At 35.9% G+C, this 25,999-nt stretch overlaps 1 protein-coding gene and 1 pseudogene across 1 annotated transcript in view; one reads left to right on the top strand and one right to left on the bottom strand.

Moving 5' to 3' along the window:
* The first annotated feature begins 14,629 nt into the window (after window positions 1-14,629).
* On the top strand, window positions 14,630-15,209 carry LOC124985645 (jupiter microtubule associated homolog 2-like; annotated as a pseudogene).
* Window positions 15,210-19,293: 4,084 nt separating this feature from the next.
* The window catches only part of Znf248 (zinc finger protein 248), a 41,980-nt gene continuing 35,274 nt past the window's right edge, over window positions 19,294-25,999 (bottom strand). The window contains exon 5 of the mRNA XM_047552261.1: window positions 19,294-24,472. Within this exon, the coding sequence (XP_047408217.1) occupies window positions 22,980-24,472 (1,493 nt within the window). The 3' untranslated portion in view covers window positions 19,294-22,979. The remainder of the gene's footprint in view (window positions 24,473-25,999) is intronic.

The following is a 25,999-nucleotide window of genomic DNA, read 5'->3' as shown; positions in this document are numbered from 1 at the left end:
CACTGGCTCAGTTACAGTGAAGGCCTTCTTGATTGTACCACATTGCAGCAAGTGGCAATAGTGGGATGTGGGCAGGGTCAAGGAATCACATCTTAAACCAGGAAATAGAGGGAGAGGGAGCAGGTTGCTCTCTTTTATAACCATCCTCTTAGGAGAACTACCATGGGGTTACATAAGAACTATATCAATCCTTTTCAAGAGTACAATCCCAATGACCCAAGGGTCCCCCATTATGTACCAACACTTAAAAATATTTCCACTACCTCCCAATGGTACCACAGTAGACCAATATTTTAACACATGTGCCTCTGGGTGAGGGGGTATACTCATACCATACCCAAAGTATAGCAGTACCCTCATCTAAAATCATTTACCCATATGTGTGAGGAATTATTTCTTGTTTCCCTATTTTATTCCATTGTTCTATATGTCTGTCTTTTTGGCAACATCACATTGTTTTGATTATCAGGAAGTATAAGACTTCCAATATTGCTCTTTTTAAAAGATTATTTTTACTAATGAACTGTTGCTTTTTTTTTTTCTTTTTTGTGGTTCTGGGAATAATGTTAGCTAGTATGATGCTAGCTATAGATTCTTCATATATGGCTTTAATTATATTGAGACAGTTTTCTTCTACTTCTGTTGATTTTTCATTTGTGATTTATCATTTTTTGTTATGAAAGAATATTAAAGTTTTGGCAAATGCTTTCTCTTCATCCATTAAATGATTTGTGTTTTTAACTTTTAATCTACTAATGTGGTGTATTATATATTAATTGATTATCATAAGTTGAGGCATCCTTGTATTCCAGAATAAATACTGCTTGGCCATGGCACATATATCCTTTTGATATGCTGTTGAATTCAGTTTGGTAGTATTTTGTTGAAGATATTTGCATTAATGTTCATAAGGGATGTTGGCATATAGTTTTCTTGTAGAAACTTTGTCCTTGATAATAAGGTAATGCTAACATACAGAATGACTTTGGAATTGTTCCTGTGTTCAATTTTTTGGACTACTGTTACATTTAGCATTCTAAGTCATGGCATTCTAATTTTAAATTATTCTAGTTTAATTTCAATAATAATAACCCTGTCCCTATACCCTTTATAGTTATGTCACAAATTACTTTTCTATTCACTGTGTCCAAAAACATAGACTAAAATTGCTTTTATGCATTCATCTCTTAAATCAACAACAAAAAAAGTGGGATGACAAACCAATGTTAAGATATTTGTTTTTATAGTTGTTTCATGCATTTACCTTTACCAGAAATCTTTATTTCTTTCATAGCAGCAAGTTTCTCTCCATTGTCCTTTCATTTCAACCTAAAGGACCCTCTTAAGCATTTCTTGTAGAGTAGCTCCAGTGGTAACACTAGCCCAGTTTTTGTTTATCCATGAATGTCTTAATTTCTTAATGTTTTAATTTCTTCATTATAGTTATCAATTCTTGTTTTTTTTTTCCCCCCTTAGCACTTTGAATATATCGACCTACTGCCTCCAGCCTCCAAGTTCTCTGAGTAGACACTGACTGATAACCTGATTGGAGATCCCTTCTATGCGATAAGTTGCCCCTCTCTTGCTGTTTTGTTTGAGGTGCTTGGGATCAAATCCAGGACCTTCAAGCATAGTAAGCAAGCGCTCTACCACTGAGTTATACCACCAGCCCTATTGCAGCATTTAAGATTGTCGTTCTGGTTTTGGTCTTTGACAGTTTGATTATGATGTGTCTCAATGGGATTGCCTTTGATTTTATTATAATTGAAGTTTATTGAGCTTCTTTCATGTTTAGATTCATATATTTTATCAAACTTAGAAATTTTTCAGCCATTCTTTGTGTTCTGGATCCTTTCTCAGGCATTGTTTGTTCACTTAAAGGTGTCCAATGGGTCTCTTAGGTCTTGTTCACTTTTCCTTGATTTTTTTTTTCTTTCCCTTCCTCAGATTTGATGACAATGGTCCTATCTTCAAGTTCACTGATTTTTCTGCCTGCTCAAATATGCTTCTGAATTCCTTTATCAAATATATTTATTACTGTACTTTTCTGCTTCAGAATTTTTTCTACATCCTTGATATTTTTGTATCAATACATCGTTTTCTTGACTTTGACAAATCAACTTTCAGTTCTTTGAGCATCTTTAAAACAGCATTTTGGAGTCTTAGTCTAATAAGTCCACCTCTGGTCTTTTTCAGATACATTTCTTCTGATTTATGCATTTTTCTCTTTGGGCCAAACTTCCCTGTGTTTTTTTTTTTTTTTTTGTATACCTTGTGATTTTTGTTGTTGCTAAAAACTGGACTTCGAAATTTTTACTGTGGTATCTCCAGATATCAGATTCTCCTTCCATGGGGGCTTACTTAGTTTGTGTTCTTTTCTTTCATTATATTTATACAATTATGTTAGTGGAATAAGTTGAACACAAATACCATAAGTTTTCACTCATATGTGGAAGCTAAATATGTTGATCACAAAGAAGAAGACTGATTATTAGAGAGTAGGAAGGGAAGGAGAGTTGAGGGAGTTTAGATAATGCATACCCAAAAACAGTTAGATAGGAGGAGTAAGTTTTAATGTTCTACAGCTCATCTGGGTGACTAAAGTTAAGAACAACAAATTATGTATTCTATGAAGAACTAGAAGAGATGGGTTTAAGAAATGAGAGGGAAATGCTAATTATCCTGATTTGATAATTATATACTATATATGTATATTATCATATTGTAGCCCCAAAATATGTACAATTATTATATGTCAATAAAAAGAAAAAAGTGTCATATCTATAGCAGGATTTCCCAGGTTATAAAATATTAACTTGGAAAAATTATATAAGTATTAAGCTAAAACAGAAAAAAAAATCAAAACACTGTCCACTGTGCACTCGGTAGGCTGAGGCAGGAGTATTACAAATTCAAAGCCATCCTCAGCAACTTTCTGAAACTCTAAGTAACTCAGTGAGACCATGCCTTAAAACAAAAAATAAAAAGGGCTGGGGATGGAGCTCAGTGGTTAAGTGCCCCTGTTTAAAAACAAAATAAAACAAAAGAACACTATCCAAAAGTAATGAAATATATCAAACCCATTCTCTCAATGAATTTTAAGTACAACCTCTTACATTTTACAATTACCAAATTCCACAGAACTCTTATAACAAAACCAAACCCAAAGTGCACACACTCCAAATTCTTGGCATAGAACCAGGTCTCCAAAGGAGATAGTTTGATTATGATGTGTCTAGAGTTCTTTAACAATCTTCACTGAATAGCACAGAGTGAAGATCTTCTTTGGAAAATGTATTTTAATACAAAATGCCTCTATTATATTTATAATATTGTCAAGACACATACGAGCTCAAAGAAAAAATATCTAGAAATAAATGGGCAGAGTCTATGTGAAAGAAACTATAAAAATTTACAGAATGGTAGTTTATAAGATGTAAATGTTAAGAGATACATATCATGTATCATGAAAAAGATGAAGCATATTATGGCACAACAACCAAATTCTCAACACAGTTTTATATTTTCAAAGATTCGGTTCTGTTGCTAGAGCAGGTATAAATTTCATGTTCAATAATGAGAAAAATCCAAGCATTTTGTACAAATTTAGACTACAGTTTATCCAAAGATGTGTTATATGGCAATACTAAGCTAAATATTTTAGTTCTGAATCTGAAAAACATGTAAGTCAAAGACCAAGAATTTAGTATGTAATAATAGTGACTATGTTAGTCAAGGTTCTCTGAAGAATAAAATGCAATGCATGCATATATGTATCTGTGGTGTATAACAGTATATGTGTATTTATGTATATGTATGTATATATGTGCATATATATAATTTATACATAATAAATTTATGCATATAAATTAGATTATACATTTATATAAATTATATATTATATTTATACACAAATATGTATTATAGTCACATATGCAAATGTTCATAATATATTTGTATAAATGTATTTGTAATATATATTTATAATATAAAATTTATGTTCATATTTATATTTAAATGTTTATATATCAATACACATAATGTTTATACATTTATATATTTGTATATTATAAATATGTTATAAATTTTTATATATTTATAAATTCATTATAAGGAGAATGATTATGGAGATTGACACGTTCTGATATCTACAGGTCGAGTTGTCAAACTACAGACCCAGGAACCCAGGTGTTGTTCCACTTTGTGCAGCAGGCTCAAGATACAGGAAGAGCCAATGTTTCATTTTGAGTTCAAAGGCAGGAAAAAGTTTATGTTCCAGTTTGAAAGTCATTAGTAAGAAGAATTTGTTTTTCAGAGAGTTGGCCTTTTTGTCTTATTTCAGAACTTCAACAAATTGGATGAGGTCCCCCCACCTTCACTTGCTTCACTTAGTCTATGCACCTAAATGTTAGTTTTATAACCGAACTTCCTCATAGAAACAACTAGAATGTTTAAACAAATATCTGTACATGCAAAAACCCAGCCAAGTTAATACATGGTTAACCATCGTAGTGGCATTTTAAAGAAGTGAAAAGAAATAAATGGTGTTGGGTTAACTGGTTGTCTTTCTACATAGTGAGGATGTTTACCTCACACATTTTATTTATTTTTTTTATTTTGATTCATTTTACACAAATGGAGTACAACTATTGTTTCTTTGTTTGTACATGAAGTAAATTTATACCATTTCTGTAGTCATACATGTACATAAGGTAATGATGTTTGTCTCATTCTATTATCTTTCCTTCCCCCACCCCCTCCCCACCCCTCATTTCTGTCTACACAATTCATCCTTCTTCCATTCTTCCCTTACCCACTCCCATAATGTATCATCAACCGCTTAATCAGAGAAATCATTCAGCCTTTGTTTTTTTTTGGATTGACTTATTTCATTTAGCCTGATATTCTCCAACTCTGTCCATTTACCTGCAAATGCCATAATTTTATTCTTCTTTATGGATGAGTAATATTCCATGGGTATATATACCACAGTTTCTTTATCCATTCATCTACTGAAGGGCATCTAGGTTGGTTCCACAATCTAGCTATTGTGAATTGAGCTGCTATAACCATTGATGTGACTGTGTCACTGTAGTATGCTGATTTTAAGTTCTTTGGGTATAGGCCAAGGAGTGAGATAGCTGGGTTAAATGGTGGTTCCATTCCAAGTTCTCTAAGGAATTCCCATACTGCTTTCCAGAGTGGCTGCACCAATTTGCAACCTCACCAACAATGTATGAGTATACATTTTCCCTCACATCCTTGCAAATACCTCTTGTTGATTGTATTCTTAATAACAGACATTCTAATTGGGGTGAGATGAAATCTTGGGGCAGTTTTGATTTGCATTACTCTTATTATGAGAGATGTTGAACATTTTTTCATATAGCTGTTGATTGCTTGTAGATCCTCTTCTGTGAAGTGTCCACACAGTTCCTTAGCCCATTTATTGATTGGGTTATTTGTATTCTTGGTGTAAAGATTTTTGAGTTCTTTATCGATTCTGGAGATTAGTGCTCTATCTGAAGTGTGTGTGGCAAAGATTTTCTTCCACTCTGTAGGCTCTTTTTTCACATTGCTGATTGTTTCCTTTGCTGAGAAAAAGCTTTTTAGTTTGACTCTATCCCAATTATTGATTCCTGCTTTTATTTCTCATGCCTTGGGAGTCATGTTAAGGAAGTCTGGTCCTAAGCCAATACAATGAAGATTTGGACCTACTTTTTCTTCTATTAGGTGCAGGGTCTCTGGTCTAATTCCTACGTCCTTGATCCATTGTGAGTTGATTTTTGTGCAGGGTGAGAGATAGAGGTTTAGTTTCATTTTGCTGCATATGGATTTCCAGTTTTCCCAGCACCATTTGTTGAAGAGGCTATCTTTTCTACATTGTATGTTTTTGGCACCTTTGTATAGTATGAGAAAATTGTATTTATGTGGGTTTGTCTCTGTGTCCTCTATTCTGTACCATTGGTTTACCTGCCTGTTTTGATGCTAATACCATCCTACTATTGCTCTGTAGTATAGTTGAAGGTCTAGTATTGTGATGCCACCAGCTTCACTCTTCCTGCTAAGGATCACCTTAGCTATTCTGCGTTTCTTATTCTTCCAAATGAATTTTGTGATTGTTTTCTCTATTTCTATGAGGAATGTCATTGGGGTTTTAATTGGAATTGCACTGAATCTGAATAGTGCTTTTGGTAGTATGGCCATTTTGACAATATTAATTCTGCCTATCCAAGAACATGGGAGATCTTTCCATCTTCTAAAGTTTTCTTTAATTTCTTTCTCTTTAGTGTTCTGTAGTTCTCATTTTAGAGGTCTATTACCTCTTTTTTTTTTTTAGATTGATTCCCAAGTATTTTATTTTTTTATTGAATTTATTGTGAATGGGGTAGTTTTCCTAATTTCTCTTTCAGAGGGTTCATTGCTTAAAAAAAATGCATTAGATTTATGAGTGTTGATTTTATATCCTGCAACTTTACTGAATTCATTTATGAGTTATAGAAGTTTTCTGGTGGAATTTTTCAGCTCCTCTAAATGTAGAATCATGTCATTGGCATATAGTGATAGTTTGAGTTCTTCTTTTCCTATTCCTAACCCTTTAATTTCTTTGGTCTGTCTAATTGTTCTGGCTAGAGTTTCAAGGATGATGTTGAATAGAAGTGGTCAAAGAGGCATCCCTGCCTTTTTCCAGTTTTTAGGGGGAATGCTTTCAGTTTTTCTCCAGTTACAATGATGTTGGCCATGGGCTTAGCATAGATAGCCTCTACAATGTCGAGGTATGTTCCTACTATCCCTAGTTTTTCTAGTGTGTTGAGCATGAAGTGGTGCTGTATTTTATCAAATGTTTTTTCTGCATCTATTTAAATAATCATGTAAATTTTAATTTTAAGCCTGCTGATGTGGTGAATTAAATTTATAGATTTCCAGATATTGAACCAACCTTGTATCCCTGGGATGAAAACCACTTGATCATGGTGCACTATCTTTTTAATATGTTTTTGTATGCAATTTGCTAAAACTTTGTTAAGAATTTTTGCATCTATGTTCATTAGGGATATTGGTCTGAAGTTTTCTTTCCTTGGTGTGTCTTTGTCTAGTTTTGGTATCAGGGTGATATAGCTGGTAGAATGAATTTGGAAGGGTTCCCTTCTCTTCTATTTCATAGAATACTTTGAGGAGTATTGGAATGAGTTTTTCTTTGAAGGTCTTGTAGAACTTGGCTGAGAATTCTTCTGGGCCTAGGCTTTTCTTGGTTGGTAGGCTTTTGATGGTTTCTTCTATTTCATTGCTTGAAATTGATCTATTTAAATGGTCCTCCAGATTCAGTTTGGGTGGACTGTATGTCTCTGGAAACCTGTCGATGTCTTTGAGATTTTCTATTTTGTTGGAATATAGATTTTCAAAGTAGCTTCTAATTATGTTTCATATTTCAATATTGTCTGTCATGATACTTCCTTTTTCATCACAAATTTTAGTAAATTGAGTTTCTCTCTTTGTTAGTGTGGCTAAGGGTTTATCAATTTTGTTTATTTTTTCAAAGAACCAACTTCTTGTGTTGTCAAGTTTTTGTATTGTTTCTTTTGTTTCAATTTCATTGGTTTTAATTATTTCCTTTTGGTGTTGATCTGTTCTTCTTTTTCTAGGGCTTTGAGCTGTAATGTTGGGTCCTTTATTTGTTGACTTTTTCCTTGTTTTATTGAATGTGCTCCATGCAATGAATTTTCCTCTTAGTATTGCTTTCATAACATCCCAGAGATTTTGATATGTTGTATCGCTATTCTCGTTTACCTCTAAGAATTTTTTTATCTCCCCCACTGATATCTTCTGTTATCCTTGCATCATTCAATAGTTATCATTTAGTATCCAGGTGTTGGAATAGTTTGTTTTTTATTTTATCACTTATTTCTTATTTCATTCCATTATACAAGGTAGAATACAAGGTAGTATCTCTATTTTTTTTTTGTATTTGCTAAGAGTAGCTTTGTGGCATAACATATGGTTTGTTTTAGAGAAGGATCCATGTGCTGCTGAGAAGAAAGTGTATTTGCTTGTTGATGGGTGGAATATTCAATATATGTCTGTTAAGTCTAAATTATTGATTGTGTATTTGAGTTTTATGGTTTCTGTGTTCAATTTTTGTTTGGAATATCTGTCCAATGGCGAGAGAGATGTGTTAAAGTCACCTAGTATTATTGTGGTCTGGTCTATTTGGTTCCTGGAATTGAGAAGGATTTGTTTAACATACATGGATGCACTATTGTTTGGGGAATAAATATTTATGATGATTTATGCTTCTCTTAAGCAGTATGAAATGCCCTTCTTTATCCCTTCTGACTAACTTTGATTTGAAGTTAACTTTATCTGAAATGAGGATGAAAACCCCCACATTTTTTTTACTGAGTCCGTGTGTGTCGTTATGTTTTTTCCCATTCTTTTGGGTTTAGTCTGTCAGTATCTTTTTCCGAGAGTCTTGAAGGCAGCATATTGCTGGGTATATTTTTAATCCAACCTACCAGTCTGTGTCTTTTGATTGATGCATGTAGGCCATTAACATTCAGGCTTATGATTTTGATATGACTTGTATTTTCGGTCATTTTGACTTATTTTTGGCTTAACTTGACTAGGTTTCTCCTTTAATTGGCTAGTCCCTTAGGGTAGTTCCTCCCTTTGCTGATTTACATTGTTGTTTTTCATTTCTTCCTCATAGAATATTTGCTGAGAATGTTCTGTAGTGCTGGCTTTCTGTTTGTAAATTCTTTTAGCTTTTGTTTATCATGGAAGGATTTCATTTGTCATCAAATCTAAAGGTAAGTTTTGCTGGGTATAAGGTTCTTGGTTGGCATCCTATTCTTTCAGAGCTTAAAATATGTTGTTCCAGGTCCTTCTTGCTTTTAGGATCTGGGCTGAAAAATCTGCTGATATCTGTCTTGGTTTCCCCCTGAATGTAATCTGATGCTTTCCTCTTGCAACCTTTAAAATTCTATCTTTATTTTTTGTGTTAGTCATTCTCATTACAATGTGCCTTGGTGTGGATCAGTTGTAGTTTTGTACATTTGGTGTCCTGTAAGCCTCTTGTATTTGATTTTCCATTTCATTCATGAGATTTGGAAAATTTTCTGATATTATTTCATTGAATAGATTATTCATTCCTTTGGTTTATATCTCTATGCCTTCCTCAGTCCCCAAAATTATTAAATTTGGTCTTTTCATGATAACCCATAATTCTTTGAGTTTCCATTCATGATTTCTTACTATCTTCTCTGGTCAACTTTGTTTTCAAGATTATATATTTTGTCTTCATTTTCTGAGGTTGTCTTCTAAGTAATCTAGCCTGTTGGTTATACTTTCTATTGAGTTTTTAATTTGGTTTATTATTTCCTTCATTTCAAGGATTTCTGTCTGTTTTTTTTTCTTCAGAATCTCTATCTCTTTATTGAAATGATCTTTTGCTTCCTGCATTTGCTCTTTTAACTGTTTATTGGTGCAATCATTTGTTGCCTGCATTTTCTTGCATCTCATTGTTTGCTTCTCATATCATTTTAATTATGCACATTCTGAACTCCTTTTCTCACATTGCTTCTGCCATGCTCTCATTTGGTTCTATTGATATAGCATCTATGTTTGTTTGAGACACTTTCTTCCCTTGTTTTCTCATGTTGTTTGTGTATCTTCCCCTCTAAAAGTGCAAATCCAAAGTATTGCAGTTTCCTCCATAGACTTATAACAACCCTGCAGATTTCTAATACCTCACCTTGTAATGAGAGATCAATATTAGCAGCACACCATACAAACAATATGCATCCTTAAGCCAAATAGTCTCTATTAAGATATTAACCGTGTTGTCTTAATAAACAGAGATGATAAGTTCAATTATTATCTAGAGCATAACCGATAGGTTTGCAATAAGGACCACAATTTCTAATGGTTGATAAAGAGGATGGGGAGGGGTGTAGGACATAACGTTAATGAGATAAGTAGTGAGTCTATACAGGTACTATGTTGTAGGAATAGTGAAAGCAGAATTAAAAGACATAAGTTGTTAGCATGAGAAAAGGGAGAAAGAGTCTCTAAGGAATCTGGTAGGTAAGGGCAAAATAGAGTGAGAAAAATATTAATAAAAGAAAAAAGTAGGAATAATAGTAGGTAAAATAGGAATAATCATAATACAACTACTAATAAAAATAATTCTACAATAAAGCTCTATGGTACTGTTCAAACCTCCTAATCTTCAGTAGCCTGATGCCTGAAAGGAACTTGACAATGCAGTGTCCCAAGACGGGTGCTGTCCCACTATGGATGGTGGCCTCCAGGTCAGGAATAATCAATGCTAGTGGGCAAAGGTGACCCCATGTGTTGATAGATGGTCAGCTGCAGTGCGGGCGCTAGACCATGTGGTGCGTGAGCCCTGGAGACTGCGGTGGGCTGGGGCACAGGCCTCTGTTCAGCAGGGGAGATTCGCTCCATTGGCAGACCTGGTATCTGGGCCTCTGCTTGGTTCCTACCAGTCACACGTTTTAATGAAGATACTTTATGTAATTCTTGATATACAAAATTTAAACTGTCAAAGTATTTAAAAATATAAAAAGCATTTTATATTTTTAATGTAGAGAATGCATAACAATTGAGGAGACACCACGAGGGCACAGTGACACATGCCTGTAACCTCAGCTACTCAGGGCAGAAGGATTAGAAGTTTAAGACCACCTTTTAGTCAAAATGAAAAATTAAAAGGGCATGAGGTATAGCTCAGTTATAGAGCAAACCAATAGAGAGACACAGAGAGAGAGAGAGAAAGAGAGAGAGGGGAAGAGAAAAAGAAGACACCACACCAAAAATCAAAGAATGACCATCACATATTGTTATGGAATAAAATAAAGTGAAAAAATAATTACGTACTGTCCCCACTGCTATTGTATAAAGGTAAAATATGTTCTTAGATCCTTATTAAAAAGAGTACATAAACAATGAAAACATCTTAATGCTCTTTATGACTATTATAAAATGATTAGTATATCATTAAAATAAATCAGTCACAGCAGTCAACATTAAGAAAATGGAGACAGTTTCCAAGATGGTGGGATAGAGGATGTCACATTCCTGGATGCTCTGCAAGTGAAACCATGAATGAAGACAGGCAACTTCTCAGCAAGGTGGGTGAACAACAACAAAAAAGCAGAGGGCTTTACTGGAATTTAAAACTGGATCTTCAAAGAAGATTGGGGACACAGGATGTTGGATATCATAAAATTAGGAAGAAATCTCTAGCAGCACAGCCCCTACCACGACCAGGCTACAAGCTCGGCCAGAAGCTCCAGCCAGAGCAGTCTGTCCATGAGCACAGTGTAGGGATAAGGGAATTAAAGGAACCCCCAGTTTTAGGAGGCCCGAAACATGTCTGGGAATAGAGCATTTAGAGATCAAGGACATTGCCTGGCAAACCTGAAGATGTGCTGCACAATATCTTGGCAGTGGGAAAGAAGCTGCTATTTCTCTAGGCAGCAGAGGACAAAGGAAGGAACCATTTTGCAGCTACTGTGTGGGGGCCAGAAGCTGAGGGTGCTGATTCCTGGCAAATCCAGGTTTGCCCAAAATACAGGCCCAGTAAACAAACACTGTACAACATAGTGTGCTTAAATGTCAAGGAGTAAATCAAATGTGGAGAGAGGTTTATACAGGGCACAACTGATCATGGAAAACCACCCAGCTCTACCCCTACCCCTCCAATCTGATTGCTTCCAGGACCAGCTCAGAAAGACACCTTTGGCCAGGAACTCAGAAGTGTTGGGGAGGGAGAAATTGTTTGGAGACTTAAACTGAGACCAGGAAGCACGAGGCCTGAAGGTGACATAGGGGACTAAAAATTGGGTCCGCACCACATAAATGGAACCCAGGGGATATTCCTAGGATACCGTCTTCCAGCATGCACCAGCAAGTACTGGACCCATAAGTAGGTGCTTGAAATTACCTGTCTCACTCCAGCAATCCAGAGGGTGGAGAATCGTGCTAGATGAGCCCACCTAAAACTGCTGAGAAACAGAATCTTTTGAACTCCAGTGGAATGAATTCTTTAACTTTTCATCAAGACCTTTTTTAAAAATTCTTTTTCTCTGTTTGTGACCTTGATGATACATGGACATTTATACATATTCATATATTTTTTTTCTCATTTCTAGCATTTTTTTGGGGGGATACTAGGGATTGAACTGAAGGGCACTCAACCGCTGAGTCACATTCCCAGACCTATTTTGTATTTTATTTAGAGATAGGGTCTCACTGAGTTGCTTAGTACCTTGTCATTGCTGAGGCTGGCTTTGAACCCTTAATCTTCCTGCCTCAGCCTCCTGAGCTGCTAGGATTACTGGCATGCACCACTGCACCTGGCTCATTTATAGTATTTTTGAAGCCAGTTATTTTTCATGCATTAGTTTTTTGTGAACTAGGATGTTTGATTAGTATATTTAAGTTTTGTTTTGTGTTCTTTTTATTTTTAATGTTTTTAAAATTTGTATATATAAATTTTTCTATTTCCTTTCTTTTTTCTGCTAACAGCCAATCTCTATTGCTCTCTTTCACTCTTCATTTGATTTTTTACTTCTTTTCTCATAATCATCACATTATTTCTGTTCTCTCCCTGTCCACATTTGAAATTACAAACCCTTTAGCAAACTTGCTGTTTTTATTGTAGGCAATAATTGATATCATTTCTGTTTATTGTGATAATTAACACTGCAGATGTCATTGTAGGAACTATTTGGTTTAATGATGTATATTGTTAGCATCGGTTGTTATTATTTGTCTCTCCCTAAAGAGTGAGGTACTGGCAAGGACATGATAAATCCAAAGGGTAGAAACTCTGCTGCCTCAGATACATACTGTTAGATAGGTATACACACAAACAACATGAAAAACAAGTGAACAAAACACCCCAAACAAAGATACTCCAATAATGGAATCCATTGACACCACAGTGGAAGAAATGTCAAAGAAGGCATTTAGGATGTACATACTTAAACTGATCTATGAAGTAAAGGACAGGATAAGAAATGAAATCAGAAAATACAGGAAGTGAAAGATCACTTTAATAAAGAGGCAGAGATTCCGAGGGGGTTGGGGGGGGGGCGGAAACCAGCAGAAATCCTAAAAATGAACAAAACAATAAATCAAATTAAAAAGTCAATAGAAAGTATCACCAACAGACTAGACCACTTGGAAGAAAGAACCTCAGACAATGAAGACAAAAAATATATAATCTTCAAAATAGAGTGGAACATGAAAATAAGATGTTAAGAAACCATGAACAGAACTTCCAAGAATTATGGGATAACCTGAAAAGATAAATATAAATATTTATGTATCAAACAATGTTTGATGCATTTACATACATCAGACAAACCCTTCTCAACTTTAAGAATCAAATAGACCACAATCCAATAATACTGGGTAACTTTAATATGACTCTGTCACTACTGTGTTGTGCCCAAAGGCTCGAGACCCCGCAAAGACCACCAGAGACCACGATCAATGCAAGCAACAAAGAGTCATTTATTAGCAAGCTCGAGCCTGGTCCTCTGCGTCCTTAACCAGTGACGCTAAGAGAGGCCCCGAGCCCTCGTTAGCAGGGTTTTTATAATGAAAGGCAAGCAGTTTTACAGTGTTCTTTTAATTGGTTAACATTTGAACAGCTAAACATTAGTCCTCCTCTGGTTGGGTCCTGACAATTTATTTGATTCTCATTGGGTCCTGCCAGAACTGAACGGTCCTAGTGGAAGAAGGGAGGAGGGAAGGGGTGAACTATGCAGGAGATGAGTCGGGGCTAAGCCCCGCTCCCGTCCTTGACAGATAAGGTCTCCAGGCAACCGCACATTCCTTGGACAAATATCTCTTAACAACCTTGGTAAGCACAAGGGCCCAGCAGTCCTATTTGTTCTTGAGACAGTTAGCAGCACAGATACCACCCTGCTCTCAACAACTGAATAGATCCTCCAAACAAAAACTAAAAAAAAAAACTATAGAAATAAAAAATACAATTGATAATTTAGACTTAACAGACATGTAGAATATTTCATCCATTAATGACTGAATACACTTTCTGCTCAGCAGCACACAGATCCTTCTCTAATATAGACCATGTTATGTAATATTACGATGTTGTATGTTGGCATACAATTATATTACCTTAATATATTTTTAGCATCTGTAGGTTTATTTTCATACTTCCTTTCCATTGATATTAATTTTTGAATTTATTAGACTTTCTTTTTATTAAATTTCAGCTATATTATTTCTTATCTATTTCATATATTTCTGACCCTACTTATATTTTCCTTCCTACTAATTTGAAAATAGTTATTCTAGTTTCTTTCTGATACAAGTACTTAAAGTTATAAATGTTCATCTGAGTACTGTTTTATCCCAGAGATCCTGATATTTTAAGCTTTTATTATTACTAAGTTCAAAGCACTTTTTATTTACTTTTCTTGTGCTTTCTTCCTTAACCTCAGAGATATTTTTAAGTGTGCCATTTAATTTTGAAATAGTTGACATGTGGGGGCACAGTTCTATATATCTTAAGGTGATGGATTTCTAATGTAATAAATCATATAGGAAAATGGTGCTGAGAAGGGGCAGAATGGCAGCAAACAAGTTCCAGGGCCTAGACGTGGAAGCCTGTGGGCCTGCCTCTAGGGCCACAAAGCCCCCAGGAGTAGAATCCAGCAATCTTTTTGGAAGACTGGAAGAAACTGCTCCTTCAAGCAGGACTAATAGGATGGCACTGAGTATTTTTGGACCAACTTAAGAACCTCAGAATGTACCCAAGAGGACAAATCCCCCAGGGGGGAAAGGAAGTGGTAACTTTGATGAATTGACTCCTGTGCAGACCCAACAACGTCTGAACCCACCTGGTGGGAAGATCAGTAACATTTCTGGGTTCCCAGTCACTGCCACTTCACCCCTGGCACACCCAAACAAACCCAAGGATCATGTGTTTTTGTGTGAAGACCCAAAGCTGAATCTGAAAGCTGTAGTGAGCATCTCAATCCAAGAAGAGTTGGGAGAGAAGTGCAGCTCGAGAGGAGCAGACCAGTCCAAGGCTCCTGAGCCCGCACTCATGGCTGGCTGACAACTACAAGCCCTGGCAGGGGCTGAGACCTTACTCTCACAAGGTCCTGAACCCACCAGGAGGCAAATCCAGCATCTCCTTCTACTAAGAGATGACTGCTGTGCCGGTAACCAGACCAGAAATTCAAGATACAGAGTATTGAAAGTTTATCATTTTCTTTAGCCCAAATGAAAGGGGGTGGGAGAGGTTTGCCCTGTGTGTGAAGCTGGCTGCTCAGAAGACCGGGGTCTGCTTTTCTCTCAGGGACTGGCCTTGGCTGGATTTGCTTGTAGATTGTTCCTTCTTTTCCCCTCATCAGCCTTGAGTCTGGGCCTTTGTTCTTCACTGATGGTGTGAAGCTCACTTCCACGGTCACACTTCTCCTGCAGGTGAGGCCCATTGGTCTTAAAACCTGTTCACACATATCCCTGAACCTAAGTACAGAGCTTATTCAGATCCTTCCTGTGTCTTTGTTCCTGTAGTTGGTGGGAATGCTTGAGAATCTTGGGTTCTTAGATTGGTTTCTTTACTAATATTTAAAAAGCTGTTTTCAAGTCCCAGCTTCACATAAATGCCTATGAATTTGGTTTCTGAGATCTTCCAGAAAGATGTCCACTACTTTGGCCACCTTTAGAAACTTAGCAGAACCTCTGGCCCATACTATAAATAATAAATAGGTCAGGGTGACAAGTAGTCTGTCAGTCAAGTCACAACTCTCAACCACCATCAGATGCTGGGTTGGCTTGCGTTGTGTTGCTTCATCTGCCAGGCAGAGATCCCTCCTTGTCCACTCACTACTTCCCTTGTGGTGGGCACGTTAACAGGAAAGGGCCTGGTTGGCATGGCCATTGCTTTAAATGCCTATGGGGCTAATGCCAGGTGCTAGGAACATCCTTCATGTCCTTCAGCTTTGGATAAATGGCAGGTCTTATGTGGTCTCACTGACTTAGCTGCTTGAGTGCCTGCAGGAAATGTCCCCCCAAGCTCTGACTCCTGGCACATGGAGGAGGTCTGCATGTGACTTGCCAACCAAAGAATCTTAAACTCTTCAGCTGCCCTGTGAACCATGGAGCCAAAAAACACACATTTTGTGTAACTCCCAAGAACTTGGACAGGTTTCTGTTCAAAATCATTCATTTATATTTATTTTTGGGTGCTGGGGATTGAACCCAGGGTCTTAGTGCTTACAAAGCAAGCACTCTACCGACTGAGCTATCTCCCCAGCCCCTCAAAATCATTTATGAGGACATGTTTGGAATTTGGGAGTGGGGAAAGCTCCCATAAAAAGAATATAAATGTAGCTTGACTTTTTAAGCCAAAACCCACTAAATTGTTTAAGTTACATGAAATAGTGTTAATAATAGAGATGAACTACCATCTGTAATGATGTTTTCTTATAGAAAATGTGAATTCTAAATCAGATTGCCAAGAGAAAATCTGACATTACTGTGCTGGTCCCTGCTATTGTCCCAGTGAGAAGGAAGCTCCTTGTTCTACCCACTGGCAGGGATTTCTGTGTAAGACTGGGGAAATTCAACCTACTGCAGTATCCCTGGGCAACAGTGCCCTGCCTTACTCCTGTCCTGGCCTCCTCTTTCTTGTCCTCTGAGTCTGTGCTGGGCAGTGTGCTCATTTTAAGAACAGAGGAGACACTGCCCAGGTGAGCCTAGCAGTGTGTGTGTGGTGGGCACCTGCATTAGGAAGATGCTGTCTGTATGTGGATACATCCTATGCTCAACCTTCAACCTGCATTGAGAAATTACTAGTCTATATTTTTAGTAAGCCTTAACTTTTTTTTTTTTTTAAATAGCATCTGGTGCCAACAGATGCTAGAATTGTATCAAAACAAAACTGTCTTCACATCACAATGCAATTTTGATAGGAACATTTTGTTATTTTTACAAGGCAGAATTAGGAATAATGGTTGAATTAAACTCAGTAACCATGTTAAAAAAAATCATGCAGGAAACACAGTCTTCAGGATTTCAAACTAAGAAAAAGTAATGGATATGATTTTTATATTGATTGTATTGGTTACATACATGTCAAAACTGATCAAATTGCATATTTCAAATCTGTGCCTTTTATTGTACTTCAATTTTATCTCACTAGATCTATGTGAAAAAAGAAAAGATAGTCAAATATTTTTAAATTTTTGAACATTTCTAGAAAATTAGGAAATTAAAAGGTTTAAGAGATATTATGTCACATGAATGTCAGAAAACAATTTTTTTTAACCAAATAGTATCCATTATAGCAATGAGTTTCAAGATCCTACATTTCCAACCTTTGGATTGGAATGAAATTTCATACAGGATTCCTGGAATCAATTTCATCAGAACTGAAAATAAACTAGGCTTATAATTCAAAGATTACATTTTTAGAAATAAACTTTAAAAAGAAAATTTGGTTTAGCACAGAAAGATGCAAGCTCAAAGGTATTTTACAAATAGTAAAAATATGGGAAGGCAGCTAAACGAGCATTGACAGAATACAGGTAAATGAATGGTACAGATCCAGAAGATGGAATCCTAAGCAATCATGGAAAGCCTTCAGGTTAGGGCAGAAAAACTGACATGGGAAAACATTAGTCACATACTTCAAAATGAACAAAGGAGTTCACAAAATCCACCTTATCTTACCATTGTGTACATTTGTGTGTACATCCTAAAAAAATATTGAAATAAAAGGTGACAAACCAACACAAAATCTCCAAATATACCACAACTCACTACAAATAACAAAAAGATTTTTTCCTACTAATTTTCTCACATAAAGAGTACCAAACTAATGCTGCACAGTATTTCAAAGTTCTCAGAGCCTTCCATATAATCTCACTGCTCTTCTAAAGTTATCTGATGTTCAGATAAAAGTATTTTTATCACTACCACTAACACTGCCAGTTTGAATACTCTTGGATAACATTTTTATAGGAATCTTGAAATGTCTTCAGTAGTAATATAGAATATCTGCATGAATCACCAAATCACCTGAAAAAAAACTTCTAAGAACCATAAATAATAGTAATAGCAATTATAAATACAGCTCAAAAATCCCCAGTCATATCTGCATTAAATGATCTAATTCTAGGCAAAAAAAAGAAAAAAAAATTGGGAAATGGCATCATCCATGATTTTTCATGTTCTACAAGACTTTATCAAATGCCCATAAGAGACTTCAGTAGATTATAAATTCCCATAGGTAACATGTCTGTGGGTTACCATGCATGAAAAAAAGGCCCAGGTTGAACTAAAAATCAAGTTGTTAGGTGAGTAAACCGATTGGTGGGCTGGTTGAATGCTTGATTGTCAAGTTTCAAAGAATATTTATTCTCTCAGTATGGTCAGCTGATACGGTCATTGGCACTGGAACACCAACTCCTGCAAGGACAGGGAAGTACCATGACATCACTGGCACCTTGTCTAGAATGAAGTGATTTGTTTAGAGATCCACAAGAGTTGAGTGTACCTTCATTAGGGGTTTGTGTACAGGGAACTCTGAATTTACTCTCTAAGGACTTGGGCTTCCTTAGATGGGTGGGTAAAAAGCATTTTAGCTTGGAAGCAAGCTTAGGTGATAAAGTCCTCTCCTGCAGACAGGATAACTACTTCTTCCTCATTATGTAGTTGAGGAAACCAAGCCCTGAGGGAACTGATCATCCCAAACACTGGGTTCCAAACATGGGAGAAAGATTAAACATCAGTTCTCATCTCTTTAATTACTTTAAAAAGTGGTGTCTGATGGCTGGGGATATAGGTCAGTGGTAGATCACTTGCCTAGCATGAGCAAGACCCTAGGGATACAAGGTCTCAGGGTAGAGCAGGCTGGAAAAAGGAGGTGGAGGTGGTATTCACAGATAAGGAATGAGGCTGGGATATACAATGCCCAGGTACTGAGTGGTAGATGAAGAGTCAGAGGAAACACAAGAATTGGAGGTGCAGGGCAGTCATACCTGTAGTCTTCAATTGGGAGCAGCAAGTAGGGGTAGTAGCTGAGGGCACCAAGGACACCCATGGGCTGAACCCTCCTAGAGGTGATGGCTCTAAATGTCAAGGCCAAGTTGGGTGTGAAGTGCTACAGAACACCACACAAAGGGAGGACAAGTCAAGACAGAAAATAGGCCCACTTCAAAAAATAGACTCTTGTGAGTTTCTAAGCAGAGAGAGTGATTTACTTAATCATCCTAGAAAACACAAATCAATGACACAGCAATTCACATCTTGGTTTCACACACTAGTGCACTGGGTTGTGAAATCAGTGCACTAGTGTGGTTGTTAGTTGTGAAATCAGTTTAGTGTATGGACACAAATATTTCTTTTAACAAAATGTACTACAACCCTAAACAAAGTATCAAAAGTACATTATAGGTAATTAGGGCATGTGTTTCATGAAATAGAAAATTATGTAAAATTGTTGATGACACATGCTTCTTTCTCTCACACACACATGCATACACACACACACACACACACACATCTACAAATAACACATCCTTCCTCCAATGTAGCCTTCTCAGTGAGGTCTTTTAATTACCTATCTAAAATCACATCATCCCTCTGACAACTTTTCTTCTTCTAATTTTTCTTAATAGTATTTAATACCACCATCTCCTTTACAATATATTTTCTTTGTGTGTTAAGGCTGACTTTGAATAGATTGCAGTACAAATGCATTTTCTTGATATGATTGCTAGCAGCAACAAGTATACAAATTGCCTGACCCATGGTGACCTCCCAATAACAGTACTCTAGGATGGGCTCTCACTGGCTTATTTTGGAACAAATGATCATTTGGGGATCAATACAAATGCAGGTCAGGAAGACAGAGTACCATCTAGAGTAAATACTTACTGTGTGACCACAATGACAGGTTCTACTACTAAAAAAATGTTTAAAAGTTACATTGAGCAGACAAAAGTAATAGAGATAAAACATCATATATCTAAGTAAACAGTAATAATACCCTATCAAATCCATAAAAGAGGTGAACAGTACAGTGATACCTGGTTGTTTATTTGGAAGACTATGGAACTATTTCCCTCACCACATTTAACACCACAGAGAGATATATGAACAATGCAATTTAATGTAACATCTGCTTCATACATGTCAAAAGGCAGATGTGCATGCTACAGGACTCAGTTCCAAAGGAAATTTACTCATGCTGATATGAAAGCACAAAAACTTACCTTTCAACTAATAACTTTATTTCTAATACTGAGCCTATTACATAGGAATTTACAGAAATTAAAAACAAACAACAGACAACTGTGCTGCTTATTCCACATTTCCTCCACCCAATCTCTCTCTCCATCATTCTCTGTGCCCACCCGGGCTCACCAGCAAATGCATCTGAGTGAGTTCTTCAAAGGAAGGTACTAACAATTTGGTGCCACAATTCTGGTAGTGAAAATATATCCTCCATGATAGCAGGTCTCATTGGGCTCCAACCTTGTCCCCTGAAGACTCAAAATAGGAATGATTTCATGCAGATGATGGTCTCTAGGTGATTGTTTAAACATCACTTTTTTCATATTGTAATAAATCTGCCACTAAAATGTTTTTAGTTGAAAAATTCTATATTCCATCAGAAAAAACCATGGCTTATATAAACATCCATCCTAATATCAGAAATAATTCTTCCCCAAAATCAAGGTACAGAACTTGTAACACTTAGAAAAGTGTTCCTTTGTATTAGCTAAAATGCCTTTACCTCTAAATATCAGACAGTCCTAATAAACAAGAAAATGTTCTACTTCATATAATATGAAGTTCCAGAAGAGAGCAGTTGCAGAGAGAATTAAGTAGCTCAGTGATGTCAGTTTTGGGCCAGATATTTCCCACACATGCACTGTTATCTTCAGGCTACTGCCCTTCAGGGCCACAAACTATAAGCCAGTATCATGTACAGACATGAAAAAGTCCAGCAGAAGAGGGACGATCTCTTCTCATGTCCCTCATATCTTCACATCACATCAATACCTTTATCACTAAGAACTTTTCCAGAAATTCTATAGACTGTTCCCCATACATCTCCTTGCTCACCTGTTCATCCAACAAAATTACCTGAATGGAATTTCCATGATTAGTTTAAACTAATTTGGATTTACCCCCTAAGTCACCTAGGTGATAAAAGCTCAGCTCAACAAGGAAGAAATCAGTAGTCACAGAATTGTTAATCAATGTGGTCCTAAGAAGCATAGCGAACAAAGAAACAAAGAAGGCAGAGATACTATATGACATTAACATTAAATACAAGTATATAGTTTTTGGGTTACATAGAACTAGGGTTACATATATCATGCCTAAAGAGATCCACAATAAAATACCAAGAGTATGGAAAGGGCATTTCATTACATACCACCATTTTTTATTTGTAGAGTACACTGAGTATTACCATTTACAACTGATGTTAACCTTTAGTTTGTGTAAATATTATTCTTATTAACATAATTTACATGACTGAGAGGTAGCTCAAAAACCTCAGAAAAATATTGTTTTAATTTCTTCATTGAAGGTATATCTTGATAATAATGACCACACTCATTTATATATGCCAGGACTCAGTCAAAAGTAGGTAGAATGCTTCTTTGTGAAAAAATATTTCACTTAAAACATACACTGGCCAAGCTATAGAGTGTCTCTAGTAGTATTTAGAATCAGATTGGTTCAGAGGTAGTTTAAAACCTCATAAAACATCTTTTGGCTTTTTTACTGAAGGGGCAGTTCAGTAATAATGGCCATGGCCATTTATTTGTTTCAGGAAATAGGAAAAGGGGTATGTGGTTTGTACTTTAAATCTGCCAAATATGTTTCCATATATACACAGAGGTGTGCTGGTAAACATTTGACAACAGGTTCTCTGAGAAAATAAATACCCTGCTATGTAGAGTTTGCCAGTTTCCATGGTATAAATATTTTGACTAAGGTCAAGTTGCCAATATGATAGCACTGAATGTGGAATTGAGAAGAGATGTATAGCAGTGAAACATTACATAGTATTCTCACCATATGGATTCAATAATGTAAGTAATCTAAACAACAAAGAGAACACTGAAATGCAGCAAAATTATTAGGACGTTATGAGTGATGAGTATTTGTGTTACCTTTGCTTTTAATATAATTTAATTGTAAGTTTACAATAATTCTAAGTAATGACTTTTTAACAATTGGCTCACGAAATTCCTGAAAATTTAATCAGCAGTACTTTTAAATTAGTACATGGTGATGCTAACACATCACTGTATATGTGGAGTAGGTGTGTATGTACAAATGTATTTACATATGTATACATATATATATATACATATAGACATACAAACACATGTTCACATCTAAGTACATACACACATAAAATCACATTAACCTATAAAGCCACTGTGGCATTTAGTATGGAAAATGTTTATGCCTTAAAAGTTACTAATCTAGGGGTTCATATTTTATCCTCACAATCATGTTGGGCTCCAATATACAAATTAAGCATACTCTAAGTTTGTTAATTACCATACTCATGAAAAGTCTACAAATAGGAGGAACTCTTAACACATGTTTAATGTTACTGCCATTTGATTGTTTTAAGCTTCAAATTCCACTGTGAATATGAGTAAAATGAATATTACCCATTCTATTTACAAATTTGGTATCACATCTGGAAGACAATATTAAACAAAAATTCTAAAGAGTTTTATCACATGGATTAAATGAATAGATTTTCCCTCATGACAAATTTTTTAGTGAAAAGTTTCAATTTTTCTTGGAAGTGTTCACATATTTAAATGAGATGTCATTTTCGAGTACTCTGCGGCATTCTTTGGCTTTATCTAATTTCATTTTGAAAAATTTACAACAAATCTGATAGGTGTCTGAAAGCTCCTGAAAATTCAAGATGTTGAAAGAGCTTTCACCCTTGTGTGAATCCTCTGATGTTTAGTGAGTACTGATCTTTGACTAAAGGTCTTCCCACATGCAGTACATTCATAGGGCTTCTCCCCTGTGTGAGTTCTCTGATGTTTAGTGAGAGCTGATTTTTCACAGAAGGTTTTCCCACATTCATTACATTTATAGGGTTTCTCCCCAGTGTGAGTTCTTTGATGTACAATGAGGTTTGACTTCACACAGAAGGACTTTCCACATTCATTACATATAAAAGGTTTCTCCCCTGTATGTGTTCTCTGATGGACAGTTAGGGCTGACCTGTGGCAGAAGGATTTTCCACATGCACTACATTCATAGGGCTTTTCCCCCGTGTGTGTTCTCTGATGTTCAGTAAGGTTTGACTTCACACAGAATGTTTTCCCACATTGCTTACATTCATAGGGTTTTTCTCCAGTATGTGTTCGCTGATGGTTGGTAAGATGTGGTTTCTGGCAAAAAGCTTTTCCACACTCAGTACATTCATAGGGCTTCTCTCCTGTGTGGGTTCTCTGATGCTGAGTGAGGTTTGACTTCTCCCAGAAAGTTTTGCCACATTCACCACATTCGAAGGTTTTTTCTCCAGAATGAGTTCTCCGAGACTGGGTGATATGTGACTTCTTGCTGAAATTATTCCCATTTTCATGGTACTCATAGGATTTTTCTCCCATGTGTACTATCTGATGTTTAAAGAGGGTTGACTTTTCCCAAGTTTTGTTACTGACTTTGTATTCTTGGGGAATCTTTCGTGTGTATCCCTGATGGATAATGAATGCTGAATTGTCACAGAAGACTTCCCCATATTCATTATATTCATATGGAATGTTCCCTGTAAGAACTCTCTGATGTCCAAATCGTAAATCCATATAAAAGGACTTCCCACAGATACTGCATTCATGTGGCTCCATCTCCAAGTGAGTTCTCTGAGATACATTGAGCTTTAAACCATCAATGAAGGTTCTACATTCAGTGTATTTACAGAGTGTCTCCCCTATCTGAGACCTCTGATTTGTAAAAAAGGTTGCTTCCTCATTAAAGCCTTGTTCATTTTCATTGTACTCAAAAGGCTGATCAAAAATTGGCTGAGTAAGATCCTGGCGATGACTGAGAACATTCCTTTTTTGATCACATTTATAAGATTTCTCTCCAATAGGAATTTTCTCATGCCTATCAAGGAGTAATTTTTCACATACATTAAACTCATCAGGCTTCTTTCTAGAATAGCTTTTTTTACTAGTAATTAAACCTGAAATATTTTTCAAACTCATTTCACATGAGTCACATATTTTGAAATGAAAATTTCTTGAAGAAATGGGGTCTGTATCCACATTGAAAGTTTTTCTAACTTTACTGCCACTTTCTGCACTTTGTGTTTTGTTGTTGGTGAACACAAACTGCCAAAAATGTTCATCTTGATTTTCCTGGCTGTTCTCTAACAGTTCATCAACTTTCCATTTTCTTTCTAGAAATGAAAAAAAAAAAAAAAAAAAAAAAAAAAGTCTTTAAAATCTTAATATATTTCTGTTGGACTCAGACATTTACACAAATACTCTATCCTATAATCAATTCTTTAGTTTTAGACTCATATTCCTGGTTTGAACTAAATAAGATATTTCCTTTGCTCTCTTTGAGTAGAAAATACAAATGTGTTGCCAGGGAATCGAAGAGAGAAACTGGCAAACACACTTAACACTTTATAAACACAAACTTCAAAACTGGACATAGATAGAGACAGGGGATGTGGCTCAGTGGTAGAGTGCTTGCCTGGTATACCTGAGGCCCTGTCTTCAATTCCCAGCACCACAATCAAAAAATGAAAAACAAGGAATAAGCAAACAACCTAGATATAAAAGGATAAAATTCATAGGACAGGGAATTAGAGTGGCTACTTGAGAAACAAGGAAATTTGAAAACAATCAGGTAAGCCTGAAAGAGACAATGAACCCTGAATAAAATGACACTGAAGATTACTAGCCAAGAGTTTCAGAGGATGAACTACATTGGTTGGAGACAGAATAATTAGTTCTCCTCCCTCACACAATCACTGGGACAGACTTATTTCCACTAGAGTCCATTCTTTTCTATTCCATTCATCGCACTAAATTAAAGTCCTATAAACACAAACTTGCCCATGTTCAAAAGAATGGTCTGATAGCACAACAACTAGCATTTTCCTTTAATTTTATTGAGAAGAAATTTTTTTTTTCTAAAATGCTGTGGAAAAGCATGTTAGAAGAAGTAAAATAAATGAGATATGATAGAGAAATGGAGATTATCTGAGATTGTTCATTTAAAGAACAGGAAATTTACACAATAAACAGAATGTTTGAGAAACACAATATAGGAAGAATTAGGTTTGGCAGAGGCAAGGAAAGTATACACCCTATTTGCTCACAGTTTATTACTGTAGTGAGAATCTCACTAACATGCATGTCTGCTTCTATATCTAGGTGGTGAGTCTGCCTTTTTTCTAGGATTGCCTTTTATATCTAGGTTTACTGGTTAACCTTTAACCTCATCTGTGTGGCTTTTATTTGCATGTGGGGGCTATTACAATTGTATTTCTGTATATGGTACTGAAACCTTCAGTACACTTTCTCATAAAAATTCTTGGCTATATACTTCATTGTTAATCACATGTTATAAAAATATCTATGAAGTCCACTGTCCCAAAGACAAACAGAGACAAATTATTATCCTGGCAAAAACAAAGTAAGCTAACAAAAATTTACATGAGCTGATTCACATTAAATATTCAAACCAACATTCCATAAGTTCACAAAAAATATCTGTGCATTCTACCTAGTTATCAGACTCTTATAAACTGCTCATTCCCAAAACCACATCTTTCTTACAATTAGAGGCAATCCAGCCTTGGCACTTCTTGGAACCTAGATATCCTTCAATGAAATGTTATTTTTTTTTCATTAAAATAACAACAACAGTAATAATAAAAGAATGAAGCAAAAAATATCTATAACAGCCCTAC

Source organism: Sciurus carolinensis, chromosome 5 (genome assembly GCF_902686445.1).
Source record: "Sciurus carolinensis chromosome 5, mSciCar1.2, whole genome shotgun sequence".
NCBI classification, from domain to species: Eukaryota; Metazoa; Chordata; class Mammalia; order Rodentia; family Sciuridae; genus Sciurus; species Sciurus carolinensis.
The sequence above is the reverse complement of the archived record's forward strand: the minus strand, read 5'-3'. Positions and strand labels throughout refer to the sequence as shown.